The sequence below is a fragment of the Eleutherodactylus coqui genome, chromosome 3, assembly GCF_035609145.1.
Source record: "Eleutherodactylus coqui strain aEleCoq1 chromosome 3, aEleCoq1.hap1, whole genome shotgun sequence".
NCBI classification, from domain to species: Eukaryota; Metazoa; Chordata; class Amphibia; order Anura; family Eleutherodactylidae; genus Eleutherodactylus; species Eleutherodactylus coqui.
Genome location: NC_089839.1, coordinates 90,623,880 through 90,647,856, shown reverse-complemented (window position 1 = coordinate 90,647,856; position 23,977 = coordinate 90,623,880). Strand labels below are relative to the sequence as shown.

Below are 23,977 nucleotides of genomic sequence, written 5' to 3'. Positions count from 1 at the left end.
ATACATACGCGAAATAGAGACCATTTTCTCTATACGTGCAAATATACAAGCGCCCATATGCGGGAAAATATTAAAAACACAAAACAAAATGTACATGGGCCGTACAATTTCTCCCCCATACACAGCAGTATGCCGGGTCAACACTGGGCTCTACAGTTGTAAAATGCTACGTGACCCCCACAGCGGTTTATGCATATGGACTGAGTCTGCAGTTGTCATTAAAAGTGGCATTTTGGGTTGAATTTGGGAAAAAAAACACATGTATTATATTAGTTGTGTTGAGCTATTTAAATGGTTCTTTTCTGGTTGCAAAAAAAAAAGAGTGGAAAAAAAAAAAATAAAACAGCTGAAAGTTTGTAAATTCATCAACATATCTCATTTACAAATTGGGGTTAAATCGCTTTGGTTGAAACTATGAATTTTAAAGTGATTTGCTAAACATTCTCCACCTTTCTTCAGGAGGAGAAAAGGAACAGTGAAGGGCAGGTAGATTGATCACACCTCATATGCAGTTCATGTGATTACATTGCCTTCTCAGTCAGCAACATATTTTTCAGGCAGGAAAAAAAAAGTTCCCCAATGCTGGGTTTACACAATGTGTGAATATTAGAGTACTGATCCAGCTTAGAAATCTGTACCCAAAACTGCTTGTGTTATATACATATTTCAGCTATTGCATCAAGTCTCAATAATCCATCCACAATATGTTTACAATTTGCTAATTCTTGTATGCTGTAAGTGAATGGGTTTTGCTAAATCCCCTAATTTACACTACTGTAGAACTTCCTAACAAGTACAATGTGAGAACATAGCCTAACAACCACCAGACGTCATCGTTCTGATGACAGGAGTTGGCAAAGTTATCATATATACAATGTGCAGTTAGATACCTGCACTTAGATTAGTTTTTTATTTTGTTTTTTTTAAAGAGTTGCAGTCAGTACACTTTATAGGTCACCCACCTATTTCCAGCTTTATGGTTCACTCATTAACAAGAGTATGGATGGTGCCTTTCTTGGATCGAAAAAAAAAATAAAAATAAAAAAATAAAAAAAAAAAAATCGACCGCAATGGAGAATAAGGACCCAAAATAAAGCAAGGTATCATGCTAGGCCACAGCGCAGTGTTGGGTATGGATAAGATCTAGAAAAGCAAAACACACATTGCAATGAAATGCCGGATAGTCAACGCAATCATCTTCCCGATCACAACTTATGGCTATAAAAGTTGGACACTGAAGAAAATGGACTGGAGGAAGATTGATGCCTTCAAACTCTGGTGGTGCAGGAAACGCGTAGGAATTCTTTGGACCACCAAGATCATGAACAAAACAGTCGTAGATAACATAAAACCAAAGTTTTCATTGGAGGCTAAAATTAATAACAGAGACTCCCATACTGACCGCATAATGCAAGCTAATTAATTAGAAACATCGATAATGCTTGGAGTGGTCAGCGGCAAAAGAAAACCTGCCCGCCGAAGAGCATCCTGACTTGATACTATCAAATCCAACACCAACCTGCAAATGAATGAACTGAAAGAAGCGGAACAAAATAGAACTGTGTAGAGAGGGCTGATCCATAAAGTGCCCGAGAGTTGGCCCTTAAGGGCGTATAATAAACTCACTTGTAGGACTACTCATCACGCCATAACGGTTTCTCAGCATAACTCGTAATAGTCCTAAAAGTTCACAAATTATCATAGGGAGAGGGAGAGCTTGAGTTGCATAACGAACTTGGAGCGTTTATTTAAAGCATTTGACTTTTTTTCAACAAAAGAAAACAAAACAAGCACCACTCTAGAGGATAAACACAGTTATCAACACTTCAAGATATAACAATAGAACACAGATCGTTGTAAACTCTGACAATGTGAGATGGCACAATCCTCCAGATGTGGAGTGTACATTCAGTGTTGATGACAGATTTACAATGTGACTTTGAATATGCCGGAAGGAAAAAACAAATTACATAATAAACACAAGAGTTCAAGTTATCCGAGGATACCACTGATCCAATAAAATAAGCTGAAAAGAAAAGGGAAGGGGGACAGTCATAAACAAGATGGCATTATAAAGCAAAGCAAGGTGGAAAGTTAAGGGAAAAAGAAAAAAAAAAGACTGGGGGAGGAGGGAAGTGGGAAAGGACGGGGGTCTCGACAGGCATCCACTCACCGTATTTAAGATACTCAGAATTTTAACTTCTGTCTCGTTTCCTCTCCGTTCTCCACCTGCCCAATTGGCATCCCTAGATGGAAGCTAACTCAAGGAGCCCAGGTATGGTACCAGGAATCATATTAATCATGGAAAGAGGCTGTGAGTTCCTGCATCCATTCAATCTCCTCCAATTTGTGTATCCAATGAGTCAGCGAAGGCGGTGTAGAGGATTTTCCAATAAGTCAGTATACGTGAGCGTGCCGCATTGACAAGGTACTTAAGTTTGCAGTATGTACGTTGAGTGAGTTCAGAAAGCTGCAATAGAAACAAGGCTGGAGACTCAGGAACTTGCTACCTGTAAAATTCTGTACCTGCAAGGTGGACAGCTTCTCAGAAATTACATATTAGGGGGCAATCGCAGAAAACATGTTTAAGGGTGCCTACTTCTGTACCACACCACCAATATGTCAGAGATAAGGAAAATAAATGTTTTGTGCAGTTTGAAGGGCATCATATATTATCATGAGAGGAGCTTAAAGCTTGCCTCCTGGTGTCTGATAGCGATTGAGGATTTGTGCGTTAACTCGAATATTTTGTCCACCTGGGCCAGGGAGAGAGGGAGGTTAAGCTCCTGCTCCCACTTTGGGCAGTGTTCAGATAGGGCAGTGTTCCCCAACTCCAGTCCTCAGGGACCGGCAACAGGTCATGTTTTCAGGATTTCCTCAGTATTGCACAGGTGATGTAATTATTGTCGGTGCCTCAGACATTGCCACAGGTGTTCTTACCATAGGATATCCTGAAAACATGACCTGTTGGTGGTCCCTCAGGACTGAATTTCGGGACCTCTGAGATAGGGAGTTTTATAACCCAGTGGCTACAGGATCAGGAGAGCGTAAAGGCCCATTTACACAGGATGAAACAATGCCCGACAGCGCATCCAAGTGAAGCTCGCTCCTGTGCTATTACACAGGAGTGAGCATCTCTCACAGCGCTGCTGGCATTGAGGCGGGGCGGCCAGGGAGTGCTCTTCCCCACCCACTCCATTCACTGCAGAGGCATAACTTGAAGCTTCTGGGCTCCAATGTGAGATCTATAACAGGGCCCCACCTAATTGCTTTATTCATAGTACTGGGCTCCCTATATGGAAAAGAGAGGTCTTATGGGCCCCTAAGGCTCCTGGGACTGTGTACAATCGCATTCCCTATTGCTTCACTGTAAGCAGGCAGTCGTTCAGGTTTCTGCATGCATTTACCCAGGACTATTGTTCAAATTTGAACAACTCTGAATGATAATAGTCCCATGTAAAAGGGTTCTAAAGCATTGATAAAAGAGATGCATGAGACCAGACAGGGATTTTCAAATACCATCAGCGGTCTGCAAAAATGTCTCTCCGGTGAGAGTGAGCTTACAAAATGTGCTGTGTGGTTCTCCAGAAGCCCAGGGGGACTGGGTCAGAGGTAGACCACTCCAAATATCTAGTGTTCTTTTTCATGCTTGACAAAGACAACAGTTATTTTGGTCGAAATGTTACATGCATTTTATGGAGGAGGAATAAAAGTTTACCATTTTTACTACAAGAATTCTGCTGAAGTGAGTTCCTGAGTGCAACTCCAACACATCTATTTGGACTCTGCTCTAAGGGCTGGAGGGTCTACAGCGCTTTCCCTTTGGAGGCCTGCACCTGAAATGAGAAACTTCCCCACGGTGTGGTTCTATTTTGAGTGCTGCTGACAAATTGTTTGGTTCTGGCGCTCCAGAAATCTAATCTGGACTGGATAGGAAATGTGTAGCACAGGATTTATCAGTAAGGCCGCCTGCAGACGGCCGGGTCGGATCCCGCTGCGAGAATTCTCGCAGCGGGACCCGACCGAGCCCCTGCAGAGAGCAGCGCGTCACCTGCTCCTGCGGCCCCGGATCTTTCATGTGCCAGCTGCCGGCGATGCGCAGAACGGAGACGGCGGCCGGGGAGTGACATTTCTGTTCGGGGCTCTGTGAGCCCCACACAGAAATGGAGCACCTCGCGATTTCTTTTCTGTGCGCGATTTCGCGCAGAGAAAAATCGCAGCCGTCTGCATAGGATTGCGTATTGTAATGCAATCCTATACAGGCGTGTACGGCGGAAATTCTGCGGAGAATCCCGCCGCGGAATTTCCACCTGTGTGCTGGAGGCCTAAGGCACCAGGTCTGCAATGGGCCTGCGGAAAAGACCTGTACGAACATGGAGTGTTAGCAATACACAGCAATAGTGTTAGGACTCCGCTGCTACTACTTTTACGTAACAGGCACTGTTGTATGTCATAATACTCAATCTCTATTTTCCCGACTAGTGTTGATATACCAGAGAAATGTTTGTATATATTGTCACATACTATTAACGCTTCTCGCTTCATCCCTGGGACACTATAGATTGACTGTCCTCAGGATTTGTAAGTGAACCTCTGCCTTATATCATATTTGAATGGTGAATGTGAATATAATGTAATAAGATATTTAAACTTTATTGTAAAAAAGTGTCCAAACATATCAAATAAATTCACACATTAAAAATACAACAGTTATCCACATTTGTTCAATGTATTATCACTTCAACTGATGCTTAAGCATCAAACACACTTACATAGTAGCAGGGAAATAGACACAAATAAGGGCAAGTTCTATGAAGAATTTTAGCACAAGGTGGTAAAAATAAAACTTGTGGTTATAATACAAGAGACAGCTCTCCATCAATATGAATTTATGACAGAAAATGTATTAAAATTGGCCCGTTCAAGGAAATTTTAGACCTAGCACAAATCACCGGTGCAGATGCTTATACCTAGTGCTATAATATGTTCCTGGAAATCATCATGTCCTCTTCCGTTCCTGTGTGGCTTTCTGATGCAGTATACTTCTGGTTTTTCTCTTGCTTTTATTTTGCTTTAGATCAAGTGTGGAATATTTGAAGTGTTTCTTCCCCATTGACTCTTATGTGGGAAAGGTCAAAACTGATATTCATACTGACTAAAAAGGTCCATATTGGGTGATTGGTGGTATGTGCAAAGACCCCCAATTCAAAAGGATCAGTATGGGACATGCTGGAAAAGTACGGGCTGTGCAATCTGTGCTTTTGTAACTGCAGAAAGACTAACAAAGCCTGGAATGTTCCAACAAATTGCATCATAGCCAGCACTTTGTTTTGGGTATAGCTCTTCCCACAGAAGTGCTACTGTAGCACAATTTACTTATCCTCTTATTCTGTCACAGATTTGAGAAAGCTGTCTTTAATATTGGGTCAGGCAAAATCTATGAGCAGGGGCCGAGGAATGGGTAACCATGCAAATAATTAAATGGTAGTACTAAAGGGCTATTTACACTGACCGATTATCGCTAATCAGCGACCGTTTTAGTGATAATCGGTGCGTGTAAATGGGCGCGGGGCACCAGCATTTCGGGCACTTTCTGGTGATTGTTAAAATCAAGCTCACTTGATTTTAGCGATCAGTTTTGTCAGTCGTTCTCCACGGGGAAGTGCTGCTAGCATTGTTTCCCGCGTGGAGAACAAAGGATCTGAAGAGTATCCTGAAGAGAATATAAAATATATAATAAAAGGGACTAGCTTTAAAGAGGTATTCTGGGCTTTTTTAACTGATGAACTATCTCCTGGCGTCCACCCCTCAGGCTCCCCATCTATCAGCTGATTGTCCAGTCCGCCATCAGTGTGGCGAGCCAGACGTGGTCATCGGAGGTCCAAGGAGCAAGTTGGAGTGTCGGATTCACTCGCATTGAAATTAATGGGGAGCGCCACACTGCTCCTAGACTTCCTGCTCAGGACTGTGGTCAAGACATCACATCCTATCATGAGCAGGGAGTGTGGAAGCACACAGCGCTTCCATTAATTTCAACGGGACTGAATTTGGCGTTCCAACTTTCTCCTCAGACAACGACATCCAGCTAGCGGCTACTGCAGTGGGCAGGACGATTAGCTGATAGACAGGGGTCCTTGTCAGAGTCACTCAGATCCTCACACTTACTCATTTTTCCTGCTTCCAACACAAGCTTGAAGAAATGACTGTTCACCTGCTACCGAATATCTCCCACCCCTTGACATGTGCCATTCTAACAAGATCAATGTTATTTATGTCAGTTATTTTAATGGCAGCACACCAGTAGAACAGTGCCCCCTTGTGGTTATTCATCAATAACCTAGACAGTTGTAATAGGGCTGACACAGAGGTCCATTGTAGTTTCTACTATTCCGCCGTATGCCTGCAACTATAGACAAAAGGTTTTTAATTTGTAAAAAGAAAAAAAAAAAAAATGTGGTAAACTCCACTAGACTATGTACTAAGGTGTTCTTCACAAGCACTGCTTGCAGAGTGGATCATCTCAAAAAAACAGAGTGCAATGGCACCTGTAAAGCTCTCTGCGCAGGTGTAAATAGTCACATTTACTAGTAATATCTAAGGCCTCATGACCACAGGGTTAAAATCTGCAGCGTTTTTCCCGCATGCGGATCCGCGCCCCATAGGGATGCATTGGACACCCGCAGGTAGTTAAATACCTGCGGATGTCATTTTTCCCTTCAGGCGCGGATCCGCGTGCGGGAAAAAATCCGGACATGCTTCTATTGCAGCCTATGGAAGCCGTCCGGATCCGCGGAACACCCATACCAGAATTAAAACTCACCTGTCCTGGACACTGCAGGTCTCCCTTCCTTCCCGGCCAGATCTTCTTTCTTCGGCCCGGCGGATGTGCCCGGCGCATGCGCGGCACGCTGCCGGTGTGCCGAGCACATCCGCTGGGATGAAGAAAGAAGACAGGGGCGGGGCACTTGCTCTAAAATAGCAACCTTCTGATGCCACAATTCTGGTACAACAAGCATAATAAATTCCTCCCGTAGTCCTAAAAACAGAAGAATATTAGAAAACATGTAGTGCTGTTTGATTACACAGCTTTTTAAACTTGATGGCCTACCTTTACTAGTGGCTACACAAGGTATTGCAGTTATGCCCCAATGCCATGTAGTAACTACTAGGAGTATGGCATTATGCAGTCTGGAATAACGTAAACAAAGGGTGAGCACTGGGTCTTCAAGCAGCATTGCTTCTTTAAACATCTAAAATGGACGAAGTCCAAGAGTTGGACCCCCACTGATCTAATATTTTTGCCTAAACCAAGGACTAACCATCGCTTTTTAAAAGCTGGATAACACCTTCAAAACACTGAACATTAACCATTGCAAGGCATTCAGAATCATGCAAAAGTATAAAACGGAAACGGCGTTCATTGTCCTCGGATGCGGCTTCACAGGTGGGAGGAGGTGGAGAAACACAGCTTCAGGGTGTAAGGATTTGATCCGTCTGTGGAAAGAAAAAATATGAAGCATTTTAACAACTGTGAATATTAAATAAGTAAATACACACACACACACACACACACACACACACACACTTTGAGGGGATGGGGGGGGGGGGGGGGGGGACAGGAGGGGAGAAAATGTATTTATTTTTAATGGTTTAAAAGTGAACGATGCATGTTGCCCAGAACCTTGGATATCGTCCAGGCAGGGCTACCTAGTGTATGGTTTTTGTAAAAAGTAGGGAAACATGACTGTAGGATCAGACAACAAAGGGTTGCTTTTTAGTCTATAACCAGACTTTAAACAAATAGCATGCCATGTACTCCAAATGATGTTCTCCTGTCTGAACAAGGGACAAAGTTCCAGTCTCTGTGACGAGCCTAGTGGTCTTTGCTTTTACACTGACCAATGAGGAAGCAGCAAATACGTTGTTTACACATTGCAGCATAAAACCCCATACAGGAAAAAACTATGAAATAACACTGTTAACGATAATCAATGGTATAATTAAGGGCACCACTTGTAGTTCTCCAAGCCGAAATCAGAGGGATCTTTCCAGCGGATCACTTTAAAACACAAAAAAAAATTCCAAGAAACAGCTAAAAATTTGTTGCCAAGGCCACTCTCACACAGGCATTTTTGCAGGCGTTTGAAACACCCGTTAAAAACACTGTACTGAGCCTCCATTGATTTCAATGGTGCTTCTCAAATGAGCATTTCTAACACAAGGCTAAACGAACACAGTCTGCTGCCCCACATTACCCCTTGCAATGATGAGTGTAAAAAATGCAGTAATTATGTCACTGGTGACACGCCGGCTCTGGTCTGCGCATGCATGGCTGTGTGACAGTCGGCGCAGAGTGAGTCACCGGGAGGAATAGCTTGAATCCTACTGCGAGAATCCTGGCAGCGGGATTCAACCGGGCCGTCTGCAGGAGGCCTATCGCTAACCAATTTGGACACATGAGAGAACTCGGATCCCAGCAGACTTATTGTTGATTCTAAATTTTAAGAAGTACCCAAACAACTATTAGATAGAAAGAGTTAAAACACGACAGCACCACTACACAATAAACCAGTCACTTCTGTGCCTTTCTCCAGATTCCCACAATTCACATGTTTTAATGTGACATAAGTGTCATGTTGCTACTAGATATAAACTTCGGGAGTCTAAAGCGTTATTTCCTTGTCAAACTCCCTATAAGCAATATGAAAAATGAGAAAATGATAGCACTCAACATTGGTAACTTGAAAATGAATGGATATAGTGGCAGCACGAGCCGAAAATCGTTTTTTTTTTGTAAAAAGAAGTTACAAAAAGCTTTATTAATCCATGGTCTCAGAGTAAAAAGTAAGTAAGCTATGTTTCGGCCATAATAAGCCTTTTCAAGCTTGCTTACCAATGTGAACCACATTGGTACTGTCACCCTGGGCTCCCCCTAGAGTTTTAAAGCCACACTGCATGTGAATAATAGATAATAAATGCAAGTCATTAGTTGGATTTTGGCCAAGATACATCAGCTCACTAACCGTGTCAAGGTTCCTTGCATGTAGTGGGTCCCTATACTACTATAAATACATCACAGAAGGGGAAATATAAAAACAATCACAGAAAACGGCCATATCCTTAATGACTAAGGAGTGCATATAGCTGCATCCTCTCACCATGCAGGTGTCCCTCACAGGTGCAATTAGCTCCCTCATTTGGTAGTCTGCTACCCGCATGGTGAGAGGATGCAGCTATATGCACTCCTTAGAGTGCATTCAGACGACCGTATATCGGCCGGGTATTCACGCCGGCCGATATACGGCGTCTCTCTGCAGCGAGAGGAGGCTGGAAGAGACGGGAGCAGTGCCCTGAGCTCCTGCCCCCTCTCTGCCTCCTCTCCACCCCCTCTGCACTATTTGCAATGAGAGGAGGTGGGACGGGGGTGGGGCTAAATGTGTGGGGGTTTGTGAATTAGCTACACCCTGTCCCGCCTCTCCTCATTGAAAATAGTGCAGGGGGGGGTGGAGAGGAGGCAGAGAGGGGGCAGGAGCTCAGAACACTGCTCCCGGCTCTTCCAGCCTCCTCCCCCTGCAGAGAGAGACGCCGTATATCGGCCGGCGTGAATACGCGGCAGATATACGGTAGTCTGAATGCACCCTTAGTCAGTAAGGATACGGCCCTTTTCTGTGATGTATCTTGAAGAAGTTTGAATTTGAGACCTACTATAGTACAGAATATTTATAAGTGTAGCTGCACTTACTTGGTATCCTTATTTGGTAGTGATTTAATACTGTGAGGGCTTCAACTGCTTCAGTCTTTGTTTCCCACTGAAGTAGGCCTGACAAAGTTCTTGATGATGCTGTAGAAAACACAAAATAAAAAAACAAATAGGAAATAAAAAAAAATAAAAAAATTATAATAAGAGCCATGACCAGGATTAGAAAGAATATAACATTTTTTAAAGTTTTACTGTAAGTACAATACTGAATAGCAGATTGGAGCTGCAGAATTGCACACGACTTCTATTTTTCCAGATACTAAAAAAACCTGCATGCACTCCCCGAATACTGCGAAGTTTTCAATAGTGATGGAATTTCTGAGATAAGGAAAAAGTTGAATACAAGATTATGACTAAGAGGGAATTCTCTGCACAAGATTAAAGTTATGTCATAGCTGCAAAGGGGAAAATCCAGAGCTTATTTTCTTCTGATAGTTAGTATCTAGATGTAAGCAAGTCATATTGGTTAAAAAACGTTGTCTCTGCATAGACGACCCCTTTAATATGATATAAACCATAGCAATCAACTGATAGTTGCATGACTGACACCCAAAACCACTGGCTGGCTTTCCCATAGGAAAATACAGCTAACTATACATATACTCTTCAGAGGCTGCTGCAAGTGAAACGTAGTATTAAAATGGGTTTTTCGAGCAAGGCAATCATTTACATGGACAGACTGCGCTGATGGAATAACCATTTTCAGACTGTCTTTGGATCATCGCTGACAGAGAAGATAAACCTCTTTGGCACTGCTTAGAGATTACCAGTTCTAGAAATCTTTCAAACAATTATAAACAAAATTTAATTCAACTAAATAGACTTATTTATAACATTGTGTCAAAATTCTGTGAGCAGTGTTAAATAGGATTAAGGTTATGATTAGAGATGAGCGAGCGTACTCAGAAAAGCACTACTCGCTCGAGTAATTTGCTTTATCCGAGTATCGCTGTGCTCGTCCCTGAAGATTCGGGTGCCGGCACGGAGCGGGGAGCTGCAGGGGAGAGCGGGGAGATCTTTCTCTCCCTCTCTCCCGCCCGCTCTCCCCTGCGACTCACCTGTCAGCGGCACCCGAATCTTCAGGGACGAGCACAGCGATACTCGGATAAAGCAAATTACTCGAGCGAGTAGTGCTTTTCCGAGTACGATCGCTCATCTCTAGTCATGATCAAGATGATCATTTCAGTGGATTATGCCTTAATTTACCAAATAGTCCTAGCCTTCAGCTATAGTGAACAAAAACAAGATAAAGGGGGGGGGGGGGGGGGGAACAAAAAAAAAAAACACGACTCAACATGCGATTTCAAGAATACAAACTTTTTTCAATTGTTTAATTTAATATTTACGTGAAAGATGTAATATTAGGTGTATTGGATTTTACTAACATTTAGTATCAAATAGCTTGTACTTGATGAACTTCGGAACTTTGTGATCTTCACAGAGCTGAAAGAAATTGAAAGTAAAGGTTAGAAAATAGAGAAATCGTAAAGCAGTGTTACACCTACTGATGATCATATCATATTAGTGGTCCTGTCTCACCCCTCATTGTTATGAGCAAACTACTGACAATCAGCAGTAGACAGTATCAAGGGATAGCAAGCGCCAATTTAAATTCATTTCTGGGGGAAAAAATGCATTATTTGTATAACATTGCATTAGATCTTGAAATCCTGACACCATCTTTGTTGTAGGTTATAGGAACTATTTAAGGCACGGGTCACTGGATAAAAAACTGCTTTAATCTCATTGAGAAGGGAGATTGAAAATATTAACAATTTATCTGACAAAAATCCATTTCAATGAAGTTTTCATTACTTGGGAATTCTTATTTCAGGATCTTTTGACTTTGAAACTCTGAATTTAACACCACTTTTGGCCTACTGTAAGAAAATGGTTATGGAAAAAGCTAAATTCAATCAATGATCCAATATGGGATTACAGATTTTTTAAAAGGAGTCTGTAACAAACTTCGTTTAAGAGGACAAAAAAAAAAAAAAAAACTAAATAAAAGTTGATTATCCTTAAGTTATCAAAAAGAGTATTTTGGAAAAGTAAATGGATTTAAAAAATTATAAACACGAGGACAGTTGCTTGACTTTTTTTCCCCAATGCAGAACACTGGATTTCCAAATATTATTCCAATTTACGTATGCATGGAAAAAAAAAAAAAAAGTTTACGTAGAAGGAAGAGCCATTTTGATATTTTTAACATTGTGTGAGCACATTGAAAAAGGCGGTGTTAGGCCAGGCTCACATCGAAGTTCAGAAAAACGCTGAGTTTTACAGTGTTTTCAAACGCGGTCGACGGCATTTTTAACGAACCCTATCATTGCAATGGGTGATGGAGTGTGTAAAAAAAATAAAAATAAAAAAATAACACTGAAAACGCACTAAAATAGAACAGAGCATTCAAAACACTTGTCCGATTTCTCATTGAAATCAGTGGAGTGCAGTGTTTTTTAGCAAGCGGTCAAAATTGCTGTGCTAAACGCTGTAAAAAAAATAAAAAAAATTAAAGCACAACTCTATATATAGTCCTTCACTTTTTTTTTTTTTTTTTTAAGAATACACTTTTCATCAATTGACCGGGGTTTGCACACAAGGCCCCCAAATACTGTAAAGTTGTGGCAGTCAATTCTTCTCTTGAAAGACAATTTTCATATAAAATAGTTTTTTCCTAATCATTAAACGTTAGAGCTAAATAAACATGATGGATTTACATGCAGTAGGAACTAAAGCTCTTAAAACTGGAATCTTACTTTCTGAAATTTAGATATCAGCCAAAATATAGGATATAAAGAAAAGCATTTCCTGTTTTTATGTAAACAGCCTTGTTCCTTTGTTTTATGAAAGCATAATGTAAAGTAGTTTTTTTATGAATAAACACACATACCACAGGGTTTGTTTGAACTTTGTTTTGATACAGCATATTGTAAAAACTTACCTTCTGGAAGAGACTTTCTTCCATACAAAGTGGAGCATTATAGTAGTGCAGAACGCAAGATGGCGGCTGGATTATGTTCTTGGAAGCTTGTCCGGCGCTAGTAAACCTATTGTCCTTGCTCATTGCAAAATCTTTAAAACTACTTGTACCATCTTCAAGTTCATATATCTGACTTGGAACAACAGAGTTCTGTTTTGACACACTAAGGAGAAGAAAGAAAAAAACAAAAGCTTTTAGGCAATAGTTTTAAATAGGCCTCTAAGAAGCAGTGGGTAAATATACATTCAGACAAGCGATACATTTTTAAACTACCCAAACATGAATATTTCCTCAAAGCCTTGGTGATGGATCTGAGGAGTATGGCTTTCAGTTGGTTGAATATTTGGGCTCAATCAGGGTTAGATATTTGTACATTCCATTCAAGTTATACAACCACATCTGTCTTACCAAACATTAAGTCTCTTTTCAAAAATCTTCACATCATTGAGATGAGTAACTGCTCTTTTCACGGCGTACTCATCACTCATCTCCACGAGGGCTGAGCCTGGAATAGTCTTCATGAACTTTACCTGCATTCAAAAGAAAAAAAAAAAAGGTATGGGAAAAAAAAATGTAGTGATGAGTTTTACACAAACTAAATGTTGGATAAAATAAATTTTCATGAACATGACAAACCTTTATTACTAAGCCACCACCCTTCTGTCTCTTCATTGGCCTTGACAAAATAATGTGTTGGCTTAGTTATTAAGATGAGACAAGGAGCCAGCTCCCTTAATGATAAGGGTTATGCAAAACAGCTGCGTTCTATTAGCATCCGCAGCTGTGTCCCGCTCCAGCTGCATAACCGTATAGTAGCTACTATAAGGTATGCAAAGATGATCGTTTAAAACGGTCACTCAGAAAAAGGCAAAACAATCAAGTTTTTAGTTATAACAAAGAGCCCCTTTAATGGAGTTGAGAAACCACACTGTATATTGTGTGAAGACCCCACCTTGTGTTTTGATTGTACTTCATTGCCCTGTTTGAATTTTACTGCAATTTGTGGAGTTTTTCCCCCAAATGCCAGCATTTTCCACATTACTGGAAAGGATGCAAAATTATAAAGTATTACTAGATGTCACAAATTTGGATACCCATTATATTGTATGCCCTTTGTTCTTGGGTTCTCCCCATCTATCCTTATGGCATTTTTTTAAACTAAACACTATGGAGTACAGTTAGCAATTTGTTGGCCAATTAGCAAACTGTATGTTTCATGCACATGGAGTTAAAAAATTTGAGCCCACTAATGAAGAGGTGAAACTTTCCAATAGTTTTAGCTATATTATAGAGCAACAAGTGCCAGAAATGAACGTTGTGCACATCTCCTCAGCCCAACTCTACCTTTTCAATGTTTCCATACAAGCAGAACAAGTTGAAGACCCGAGAACAGTTCATCTTTTCTTGGTGGAGGCCACTAACCATAGCTACTGAACCAACAGGAGGTCCACCATGGATGTATGAAGTGGAGATCCGAGGCAGAGGATAAGAAACCAGCTCTGGAGTGTCTCTGGATCCCATTCTGTAGTGGTTTGGCAATGGTAACAATGGCCCGTGGTTTCCTGTATACATAAATGCAGAGTTATTGGTCACTGAAAAATACTTAATGGGTTATAGAAACAATTTTTAAAAACTCCACTTTTGCACAAGATGCTGTTAAAATGTACATAAAATGTTGCATAATAAGTTTTTTTTTTCTCATTACATTAGGTTTTAAGCTACAATACATCTACAATGTTCAGCCCACAACTTCTGCGGTCAGGTATCCATGTTTATTTCAATATGAAGAGAGGAATAAGCCTCTGCCAGACACCTTTCGTGGCATCTTATCTCACAGTGGGAAGAAAAAAGGATTGAGTATGTTGAAATCCAACATGCCAACCCTTCTTGTCCGTGGTCATTCGTATCAAAATTGCTGGGCTGTGCCAACTTATCTGCTTTATTCCCCATTTAAACAGGGCAATAGATTTTAGACTCTTTTGGACTCCTTACTATAAAGCAGTGCATTGTGGGAGCTTAGACGGCAGTTTCACAATTCTAGCTCAGGTGTTCAGTCATTTGACTGTTGATTGCAGTTACATTGTAAACAGACTAAAAGGAGAAAGCAGCAAAATGTTCTTTTAGACCGGGTTCACATGGTGAGAGCGTATTTAGCACAATTAATACACTGTACCAATCTCCCATAGGCAGCAGTGTTACCACTCACACAAATTGTACAAAATACACGAGTAAGAAAAATCACAGCAGTTCTATCTTGGCGCGTATTACATGCACATCCACACCAAGATAGCGCATGGTGCTTGGCGGCACGCAGCCAGTATGGAATGTTATTGCGTACTGGCTGTGTGCCATGTGCATATCTCTCACAGCCGGTACGCTGCAAGATATGATCATGTGAGCCCAGCCCTAAAGTGTGAATGACAAAGAAAGTGACAAGTTTTATTTAGATTTTTACTGAGTAATAATGGCTAAAAGTGTAATCTTCATTTAAAGGGAAGCCGCAAAAGGAGACCAAAGTTAGATTTTATTTATGAGGAACTTTGATAGGAAGGAAGATGAATAACACTTTATTAGAAAAATATATATACCTAAAATCCCCAATACATTAGAATTCTGTTAAAAAACAAAAACTGACTGACTTGAGCACCGTGCAAACGTTAGCACTGAGAAGCAGTTACTGCATATAGCCTCACAAACACTTCTTTAATTTCTAAGAATGCTTTGTTAAATAAGATCAGTACAAGCAGCGCTCCAAGTTCCCAATACACTATGGTGTTAAAGGGGTTGTCCCGCGGCAGCAAGTGGGTCTATACACTTCTGTATGGCCATATTAATGCACTTTGTAATGTACATTGTGCATTAATTATGAGCCATACAGAAGTTATAAGAAGTTTTTCACTTACCTGCTCCGTTGCTGGCGTCCTCGTTTCCATGGAGCCGTCTAATTTTCGGCGTCTAATAGCCAAATTAGACGCGCTTGCGCAGTCCGGGTCTTCTTCTTTTCTCAATGGGGCCGCTCGTGCAGGATGCCGGCTCCGTGTAGCTGCGCCCCGTCACGTGCCGATTCCAGCCAATCAGGAGGCTGGAATCGGCAATGGACTGCACAGAAGCCCTGCGGTCCACCGAGGGAGAAGTTCCCGACGGCCATCTTCAGCAGGTAAGTAAGAAGTCACCGGAGCTCGGGGATTCAGGTAAGCGCTGTGCGGTGTTCTTTTTTAATCCCTGCATCGGGGTTGTCTCGCGCCGAACGGGGGGGGGGGGTTGGAAAAAAAAAAAAAAACGTTTCGGCGCGGGACAACCCCTTTAATATTTCCTCCAAGTGCTGATAAAGGACTAATGGCCCTTTTATACAGGATGACAGTTGGCTAAACGACTGCATGAGCGCTGACGTCACAACTAAGGTCGACAACGCTCGTGCAGAGCGTTTCAAATGACAGTTCGCTGCTGGATCACGAGCTTCTCACTCAGCACTTCCCCTTCCATGAGACGCTCCGAGCGAGGAGCATTTACACAGAACGAGAAGCCTGCGATCCAGCGATAGTTTTTTCATGCTGACTAAAAGTCAGCGATAACGACTTGCGAATAAATAGCAAGCGATTTTTTGGGATTTACACTGCACGATTATCGCTCAAATTCATTCATTGTCCTAGCAGATGTATGGATGCTTTCCCTATTCTCCCGATTCACTCCCCCCACCTAAAGTGTCACAGTTCCATCAACATTCACGGACTGCATTTTTCAGAGTTCTACACGTATTTACTTACTGAATATTTACATAATAAAATACAGCATATGACCGGCTCTGGCAGTTCCCCTTACTACCTCAAAGAAAGGTGCATTTAGACAACGATTATAGCTCAAAATGTGCTCAAAAGCCATCTTTTGAGCGATAATCATTGTGACTAAACGGGCAGCCATCATGCACTGTCCAAGCACTCTTCATTCATAGTTTACCTTTAGCAAGCTAGAAATCACAGATGACTTAGCGCTACACGCTAGTTTTCAACAGGGTACCAGCTGATAGTATTCTTTCAGTTAGTATCCCGCACGGAGCTCTCAGCGATAGCGCTGAGAACAGCAGGAGTTGCTTTGTTCTCGTAGCTATCAGATGAGCGGGATACCAGCTGACAGCTCCGAGAACAAAGCAGCTGTTTGCATATACAAAGCAGCTGCTGTTCTCGGAGCTGTCAGCGGTGTCCCGCTCTGCCTTCATGCAACTCTTAAGTAGCTAATTAGCTACTTAAAAGTTTATGCAGAGATGATCGCTCAAAACAGTCACTCAAACTGTCATTTGAGCGATCATCTCTCAGTGTAAATGGGCCTTTATTACTAGTCTCATCACAGCGCTCACTCCAATGATTAGAGAGATGTAAAAGTAACATACCATAACCATCATATCTATAGGATGATGGATGATCTCCCAGTATTGCTTGTCTCTGACGTCCATTACCCCGGTCTGAAAGAGCAATATATTACATTTAAAACACAGATTATACAAAAAAAAAAAATAGCACTTTCTTTCCTTCCTTTTTAATAATAAATCTCTGTTGCAGTGTATACAAATCAGAAAACAGTCTAAACAGAACTAGTTTAGACAGGGAAGCGTATGGGTCACTACGGATGTATCCCAGGTCCATTGACAAGCAGACATATCCCTGCAGCCATTACCATTCGCAAACTGCATTTTAGCAGAACAAATACAAGGTGGGCCACGGAAAAGGTTATATAAGCTTTTATAAAAGCTTTGTAAAAGAAAATAGGTCTTTGCTGCCCATAGTAACCAATTACACAGCAGCTTTCATTTTATCCCAGTATGAGAAATGAAAGCTTCGCTGTGATTGGTTGCTATGGGCAACAAAGACAGATTTTTTTTTTTTAAAGATATATTCATCATTATACTCTTTGATTACTACCAGAGTAATCTGTGACCTCATACAATGAATCATGTGACCTGCTGGAGTGCAGACTGCTTATGCTCCAGCAGATGCAATGATGAACAAATCGAGTACCAGCAGCTGGATCATGAGCTCCGGACATGCTCCTGGCAACAATGAACAAGCAAGAGCATCTTTTCTGCACTCTGGAGTGCAATGATGAATATGCTTCTACATAGCTTTCATGGGAGTATAGTGCTAGGCTACTTTTCTGTGGCCCACCCTGTATTATACAGTCAGAGAATGGTGTTTAACTTAGGCCAGGCTCATAAGAGGATATTTGAATTGCGTTGTACGTATATGCAGTACATTGCTGTAATTCAAATACATTGATTTTCGCTGTTACACTCACACTGGCGTATTTTCATTGCGTATAAAACACGAGAAGAATAAAAATAAATAAATAAATAACACACACCACACACACACACGATGATCCATCTTACCACGTATTACACCCTTTTGTTTTCTATGCGTGCATACTAAATGCTAAACATACGCAATTACATTGCGCATGTACTGCGTTTATTTGCAACGTCGCTAGGCGACAGAGCAGGAAACAAAAGAAAAAAAATGAACCCAAGAAGACTGTGTATGACATTGTGCATGATACACAGTCTTGCGCAGTCAAAAAGAACCTAAAAACGTGGCGATACACTGGCCCACACGGCAGTAAAATGCTGCATTATATACTCAGCGTTTTACCAGACCCTTGTGTAAGCCCGGCCTTCTATGTAGAACTCCTTGAACACTTCAAGGCCTCACTCATTTCGGACAACCACTCTGCCAAATATAACCTGACTGCTGAGGGCTCAGCATACAGTCAATCATCCATATATTTTTCAGCACCATAAATCACATAAGTACACAGCAAACAGTTAGCCAAAATAACATACATGGTGAAAAAATAAATAAATAAATCCGATACAGCTGATGAAGAAATTTTAGTTTTAACATTTTCAACTAAATATGGAATGATCTGAACTACAGAGAAACACAACATTTTCAAGATGCAAAAGAGGAATACATTGTTTCCACATATTTCATATAGTCAAGAACATAAACACGCATTTTCTTTTATGGTGGGCACAACAGGTTAACCAAGAATCAAATACATTTGAAAGATTAAAACAAAACACACACAAATGGGGCGGAAGAGGAGTTCTAGAACTTATCTGCAAGTCAGGAGCACACCCAACTAGTCAATAGAGAAAAGCTGGAGCAAGAACTAGGAAGTGCCATGTCTGGTGCCAGAGTCACTCTCAGCTCTTCTCACACTTGTCTTTGTATAACACATTTCTGGAGAGTCTCTACTTAGAACTCTGTGTTGCACGGTTCCTCTTTTATTCCAACTAGAAGTGTACAGATGCAGCCATATTTACACTCAACGCATAAGGGCCGGCTCACATGAGCGTATGTATAAAACACTGCGTGCATATGGCTACCTAATTTCCTTCTCTGTCTCTCAGCCGCTATGCGTATAAAACGCTGCATACATGCAATGTGAGTTCATAAGTACAGCGTTTATTACGCACCCATAAAGAATAGGGCTCAATCGCGCATAAAACGTGGTAAAATAGAACATGATCTTTTTTTTACATGCATATTATACACAATATGCACTCTATTCACCGCATATTACGCAGTAAAATTACGCTCGTGTGAGCCTGCTCTTAGGATGGATTCTCACTTACACTGGGCATTCAGCTTTCCTGCTCTGTTCAGGGAGAAGGCAAGGGGAATCCCTGCAGCGAACAAGAGGGCACTCGCTCGGTCATTGGCATTCTGCCATTTGGGTCTGTCATGGCCTGTGATCGCTATGAGAAGCAATAATGCACTGCAGTACAGAAGTACTGCAATGTATTATCAGTACGACGATAGCGTCGCAGGTTCAAGTCCCCTACAGGAACATTAAAATAAAAAAAAAAATTAAAAAAAAAAAAAAAAGGCTAAGAGAACACACTTACAGCTTCTACGCACTGTCACCTGTTTGGTACTGTTACATCCGTAATGAGCAGTACAATAAATTGAACACACTTTTTAGCTCATCACACAAAAAGCTAAATTGCTCAGATTCGTTGATGGAAAAATAAAAATAGTTCAATGGGACTGAATGCAGCAATGCAGAGAAAATTCCATAAAAGGGTGTTTCTTGTGCAAAAGTGGAAAAACCTAAATAAATACGTTTTGGTATTGTAGTAATCATACCAACCTGCAAAACAAACAAAAATCTGCAAGAAAAGCCACAAAAAAAAAAAAAAAAAAAATGAACTAAATTAAAATGTGTTTTTTTGGTTTTTTTGCAGGCAGTGAGAAAAAGTACCTGAGTAAGGATATTAAAAACTGCAGCGTGCCACACAAACAAGCCCTCATATGGCCATGACAATGGGAAAATTTAAAAAAAAATTATTGTTTTTGAAAAGGGTTTTGATTTTTGGCTTTTCTCATGATCAGTATTTTTCCCCCAAAACTCAACATGCTATAAGTATAGCATTATACTGAGGTTTTCTCCATACATTTCTCTTTAAGACTTCTAAAACATGCAGACGAGAGCCCTATGAAGTGGGTCAGCTACCTCATTCATAGATACCAGTCAATCACCGATTGGACCGCCCACTGGACCACTCAGTAATGAGTCAGCTCCTCCTGCTGGATAACCTGCTGCCTGCAGTTTGGGACACCATGTTCAACCTGACATATTGCCTTCAATTAAAAATAGTTATCAATGTCCAATAACCACAGCAATACTTTGTATTAGCAACATAACATTTCAGAAATAGTAATAAAACAAGTCACATGCTTAAACTGTACCTTATTCCTACTACAAGCGTCACCATTTTCAAAGAGGACTCCATTCAAGAGGTTTCAGCACATTCCAAAAATAACCTGTATTACACGGTTTCACAATTAACAATCCACAGTTAACACAGTGAGAAAACATCAATGCTGAACAGAATTTATGCAAAAATAAGAATATATACATTTTTTTTTTTCTGAAAATTAGGTACAACATGAACATTCACTTTACCACAGAACAGGATTGCAAATACAAGTAACATCGCTTTCACACGGCCGAGAAAAGTCACACAAGATTTGTGCGTTGAGGGATCTATTGATAAGGACATTTTGAAGAGTCCCTCAAGTAAAATGCACTTTTTTATCTCTGCACCCCTCACCCGATTGCCTGTTACACTGTTGACGTCTCCTATGTATAACCTTAATGCTGATATTTCTGCTCACTTTCTCTATGGTCTGCTAACACTTCCACAATGCATCAGGACAGCATCTCATGACCGCTAGAGCAAGTACCATATCCGCCTGCTGGAAGGACACTAACATTACCTTCTGTTTTTACCTATATAGACTACAAATCATAATTATACAGTCAGGAGGATGAGCTGTGATCTGCATTCGTACAACTGTGTGACAGGAATCTGAAATCAGCAGCAGTAATTGTGATAGGAGTTTGTCCCCCCTCCCATGAAAATTCTGTGGTAGAGTCTATTAAAAAGAACAATCACACAGGAATTATGCTGACTAACATACTGGAAAACAAAGCTAAGGAATTATCAGGTGGTCTGCTGAAAAGAAGTACTCCAGGACATTTCAGATATAAAGGAATAACTAACCAACTTATACATACTGCATAGCTACATAATAAATAAATTTTTAAAAAAATCCATTAGACTAGTCCTTTTTACCCTTTAGAGACCTGGCCTATTTTGGTCCTAAGGATTAGAGATGAGCGAGCATGCTCGCTAAGGGCAATTACTCGATCGAGCATTGCCCTTAGCGAGTACCTGCCCGCTCGGAAGAAAAGATTCAGCTGCCGACGGCGGGGGAAGAGTGGGGAGAAACGGATGGGAGATCCCTCTCTCCCTCTCTTCTCCCCAGAGCACCCGAGCAGGCAGGTACTTTTTTTCTGTGGGTTGGTTCTAACAATACCAAAATAATATATTTTGTTTTAGGTTTTTCAAATTTCGCACAATTAAACATTTTTTTTTTTGCATCGCTGCCTTCAAGATCCCAAAACATTTTAATTTTTCCATTGATTGAGATCTGTGAAAGTTTGTCTTTTGCTTAATGAGCTGTAGTTTTTAAGGATACTATTTTGGGGTATATACGGCTTTTTTTATCACTCTTTTTGCGTTGTTGTTGGGAGGCGAAATGAACAAAAGCATTTTGGCAGTTTTTTTTCCTTTGCAGGGTTTGACATGCAGCATAAAAAGTACATTCAAGTAATTGTATGGGTCATTATAGATGCAACAATAGCAATTTTTTTCTCCTATTTAACAAAGAGGGGGAAGTGCGCAAAAAGGTGTCCACCCCCCATTTACCATTATTTATTTACATTTCTAAAGTTATTATAGGGGACTCTATCCTAGGATCGCTATGATAATACACTGCAGTACCTCAGTACTGTAATGTGTTATTACTTCTCATAGTGATCATAGACCATGGCAGACCCAGACGCAATAGTGATTACCACTACCAATGGCGTCACAGAAGTAGTGCCCCCCCCCGGCGTGAACCCTTTATATTGCCCAATCAACATTGATCATGGCATGTAAGGTGGTAACAATGGGGGAATCATTCCCCGCTGATGCAGTAGGAGGTCGGCTGTCAGACACAGCTGGCTCCTGCTACTGATGGTGCAGGCTCTGCTTCTGTGCCATCCATAGAAATAAGTTTAAATCCATTTGCAGCTATTATGGAAGCTTATAAAAATGGTTTCCATTTGAGAAAAAGTCACGTAGCCTGTATTAACACCATAGGGCCGTAAGGGTGCAATTAAAAAAAACAAAAAAAAACACATCATATCTTTTGACGCAGTTATTACTGACTATTATCAGTTTAAGATTCAGGAAATCATAACTGAATACTGAGATAAGTTTGCAGTTACAGAGGAGATATTTTCCTACATATTATTCCTCTATAACATGTTATCCCTCAGTCATATTGTTTCAGCATCAACAGGGACAACACAAAGTTACAGTTTTCACCAAGCTATAAAGCAAATATAAAACCTTCATAAGCAGATGAAGCAACCTCACAGTTTGGTCACTTGTCCCAAGTTTTCAGGGGTTGTATCTTATTTTCTTATGAAATAGCAACAGATGTAGCTACACTTTGATACTACTGCTTCCACCCAAACAGCATAGGAGGAAGAGATAGTATGAAACTTCTAAAATAACAGATCTTTTTCACTTCAAGTTGTTTCTTTTCTAATATAGAAACATGCTCCCTTCACTTTAAGGGTAATGTGATAAATGTAGGCACATCCAACGCATGGAATGCCTGACCAAACCTGTTGAATTCTACACATCAAAAACTAGAGAAGTAAAGGCTGATTTTTTTGCATTTTAGTCATTTCCATAAGCTTTCAAGCTAAAGTTTAAAAAAAATAAAATTGTCATGCAAACCACAAAGAAATAGGGATGTTGAGAAACATATTTCACAACTAACTAGACCTACACAAAACATGTTAATTATCTCCACACACAGTGCATGTGCCAAACGAATGGTTAATTTGGGTATTAGAGTTTGTTTGATAGAAAGACTGGACAGTAATGACAAAGCCTGCCATTTTCTTGAAGCCTTTATGTATCTGAGAAGATTACTAATAAATAGAGATGAGTGAGCGTACTCGCTAAGGGCAAATACTGGAGCGAGGATTAGCTTTTGCGAGTACCTGCCCGCTCGTCTCAAAAGATTCGGGTGCCGGCGGGGGTGAGTTGCGGGGGTGAGTAGGAGTGAGCAAGCGAGATCCCCCCCTGTTCCTCCCCGCTCTCCCCCGCAGCTCCCAGCCGGCACCCAAATCTTTTGAGACGAGTGTGCAAGTACTCGCAAAAGGCAATACTCGCTCGAGTATTTGCCCTTAGCAAGTACGCTCACTCATCTCTGCTAATAAATAATTTGTAACAACATTCTGTTTTAACCGCTTAACACTCCATGATTTACAGTTACATCACGGGGGTTCAAGGTATGAATAGACGATTGGGGGAGGGGGGGGGGGGGTAAGGGTCGATCCCACATCATGCAATGCAGGCGTCAGCTGTTGACCCTTTAAATGCTGTTGTCAATTCTAACAGCAGCATTTAAATGCCCTGATTGGAGTTCAGGGTCCCGAACACCCCCTACAAGAAGAATACATAAAACTTCAGAATTGCACTTTTTTCGGTCACTAAATCTCCAAGAAAAAAATGCAATAAAAAGATCAAAAAGTCGTATGTACTCCAAATGTGGTACCAATACAAACTACATAGCATTTTTTTTTTCTTTTTTGCTACGATGCAAAAT

General features: G+C 40.9%; 2 protein-coding genes across 3 annotated transcripts in view; one reads left to right on the top strand and one right to left on the bottom strand.

Moving 5' to 3' along the window:
• The window catches only part of LOC136620153 (regulator of microtubule dynamics protein 2-like), a gene marked incomplete at its 5' end in the record, with an annotated part of 371,477 nt that overhangs the window by 106,027 nt on the left and 241,473 nt on the right, over positions 1-23,977 (top strand). The window lies entirely within an intron of this gene.
• The window catches only part of LOC136620845 (heterogeneous nuclear ribonucleoprotein L-like), a 35,715-nt gene continuing 16,411 nt past the window's right edge, over positions 4,674-23,977 (bottom strand). Inside the window, exons 7-13 of one of the 2 annotated variants that reach the window (XM_066595866.1) lie at positions 17,128-17,199; positions 14,088-14,305; positions 13,152-13,273; positions 12,705-12,906; positions 11,146-11,203; positions 9,743-9,841; positions 4,674-7,494 (exon numbers count right to left, since the gene is read on the bottom strand). In XM_066595866.1, the coding sequence (XP_066451963.1) occupies positions 7,439-7,494; positions 9,743-9,841; positions 11,146-11,203; positions 12,705-12,906; positions 13,152-13,273; positions 14,088-14,305; positions 17,128-17,199 (827 nt within the window). In that variant the 3' untranslated portion in view covers positions 4,674-7,438. The remainder of the gene's footprint in view (positions 7,495-9,742; positions 9,842-11,145; positions 11,204-12,704; positions 12,907-13,151; positions 13,274-14,087; positions 14,306-17,127; positions 17,200-23,977) is intronic. The other variant, XM_066595867.1, reaches the window with a different exon arrangement.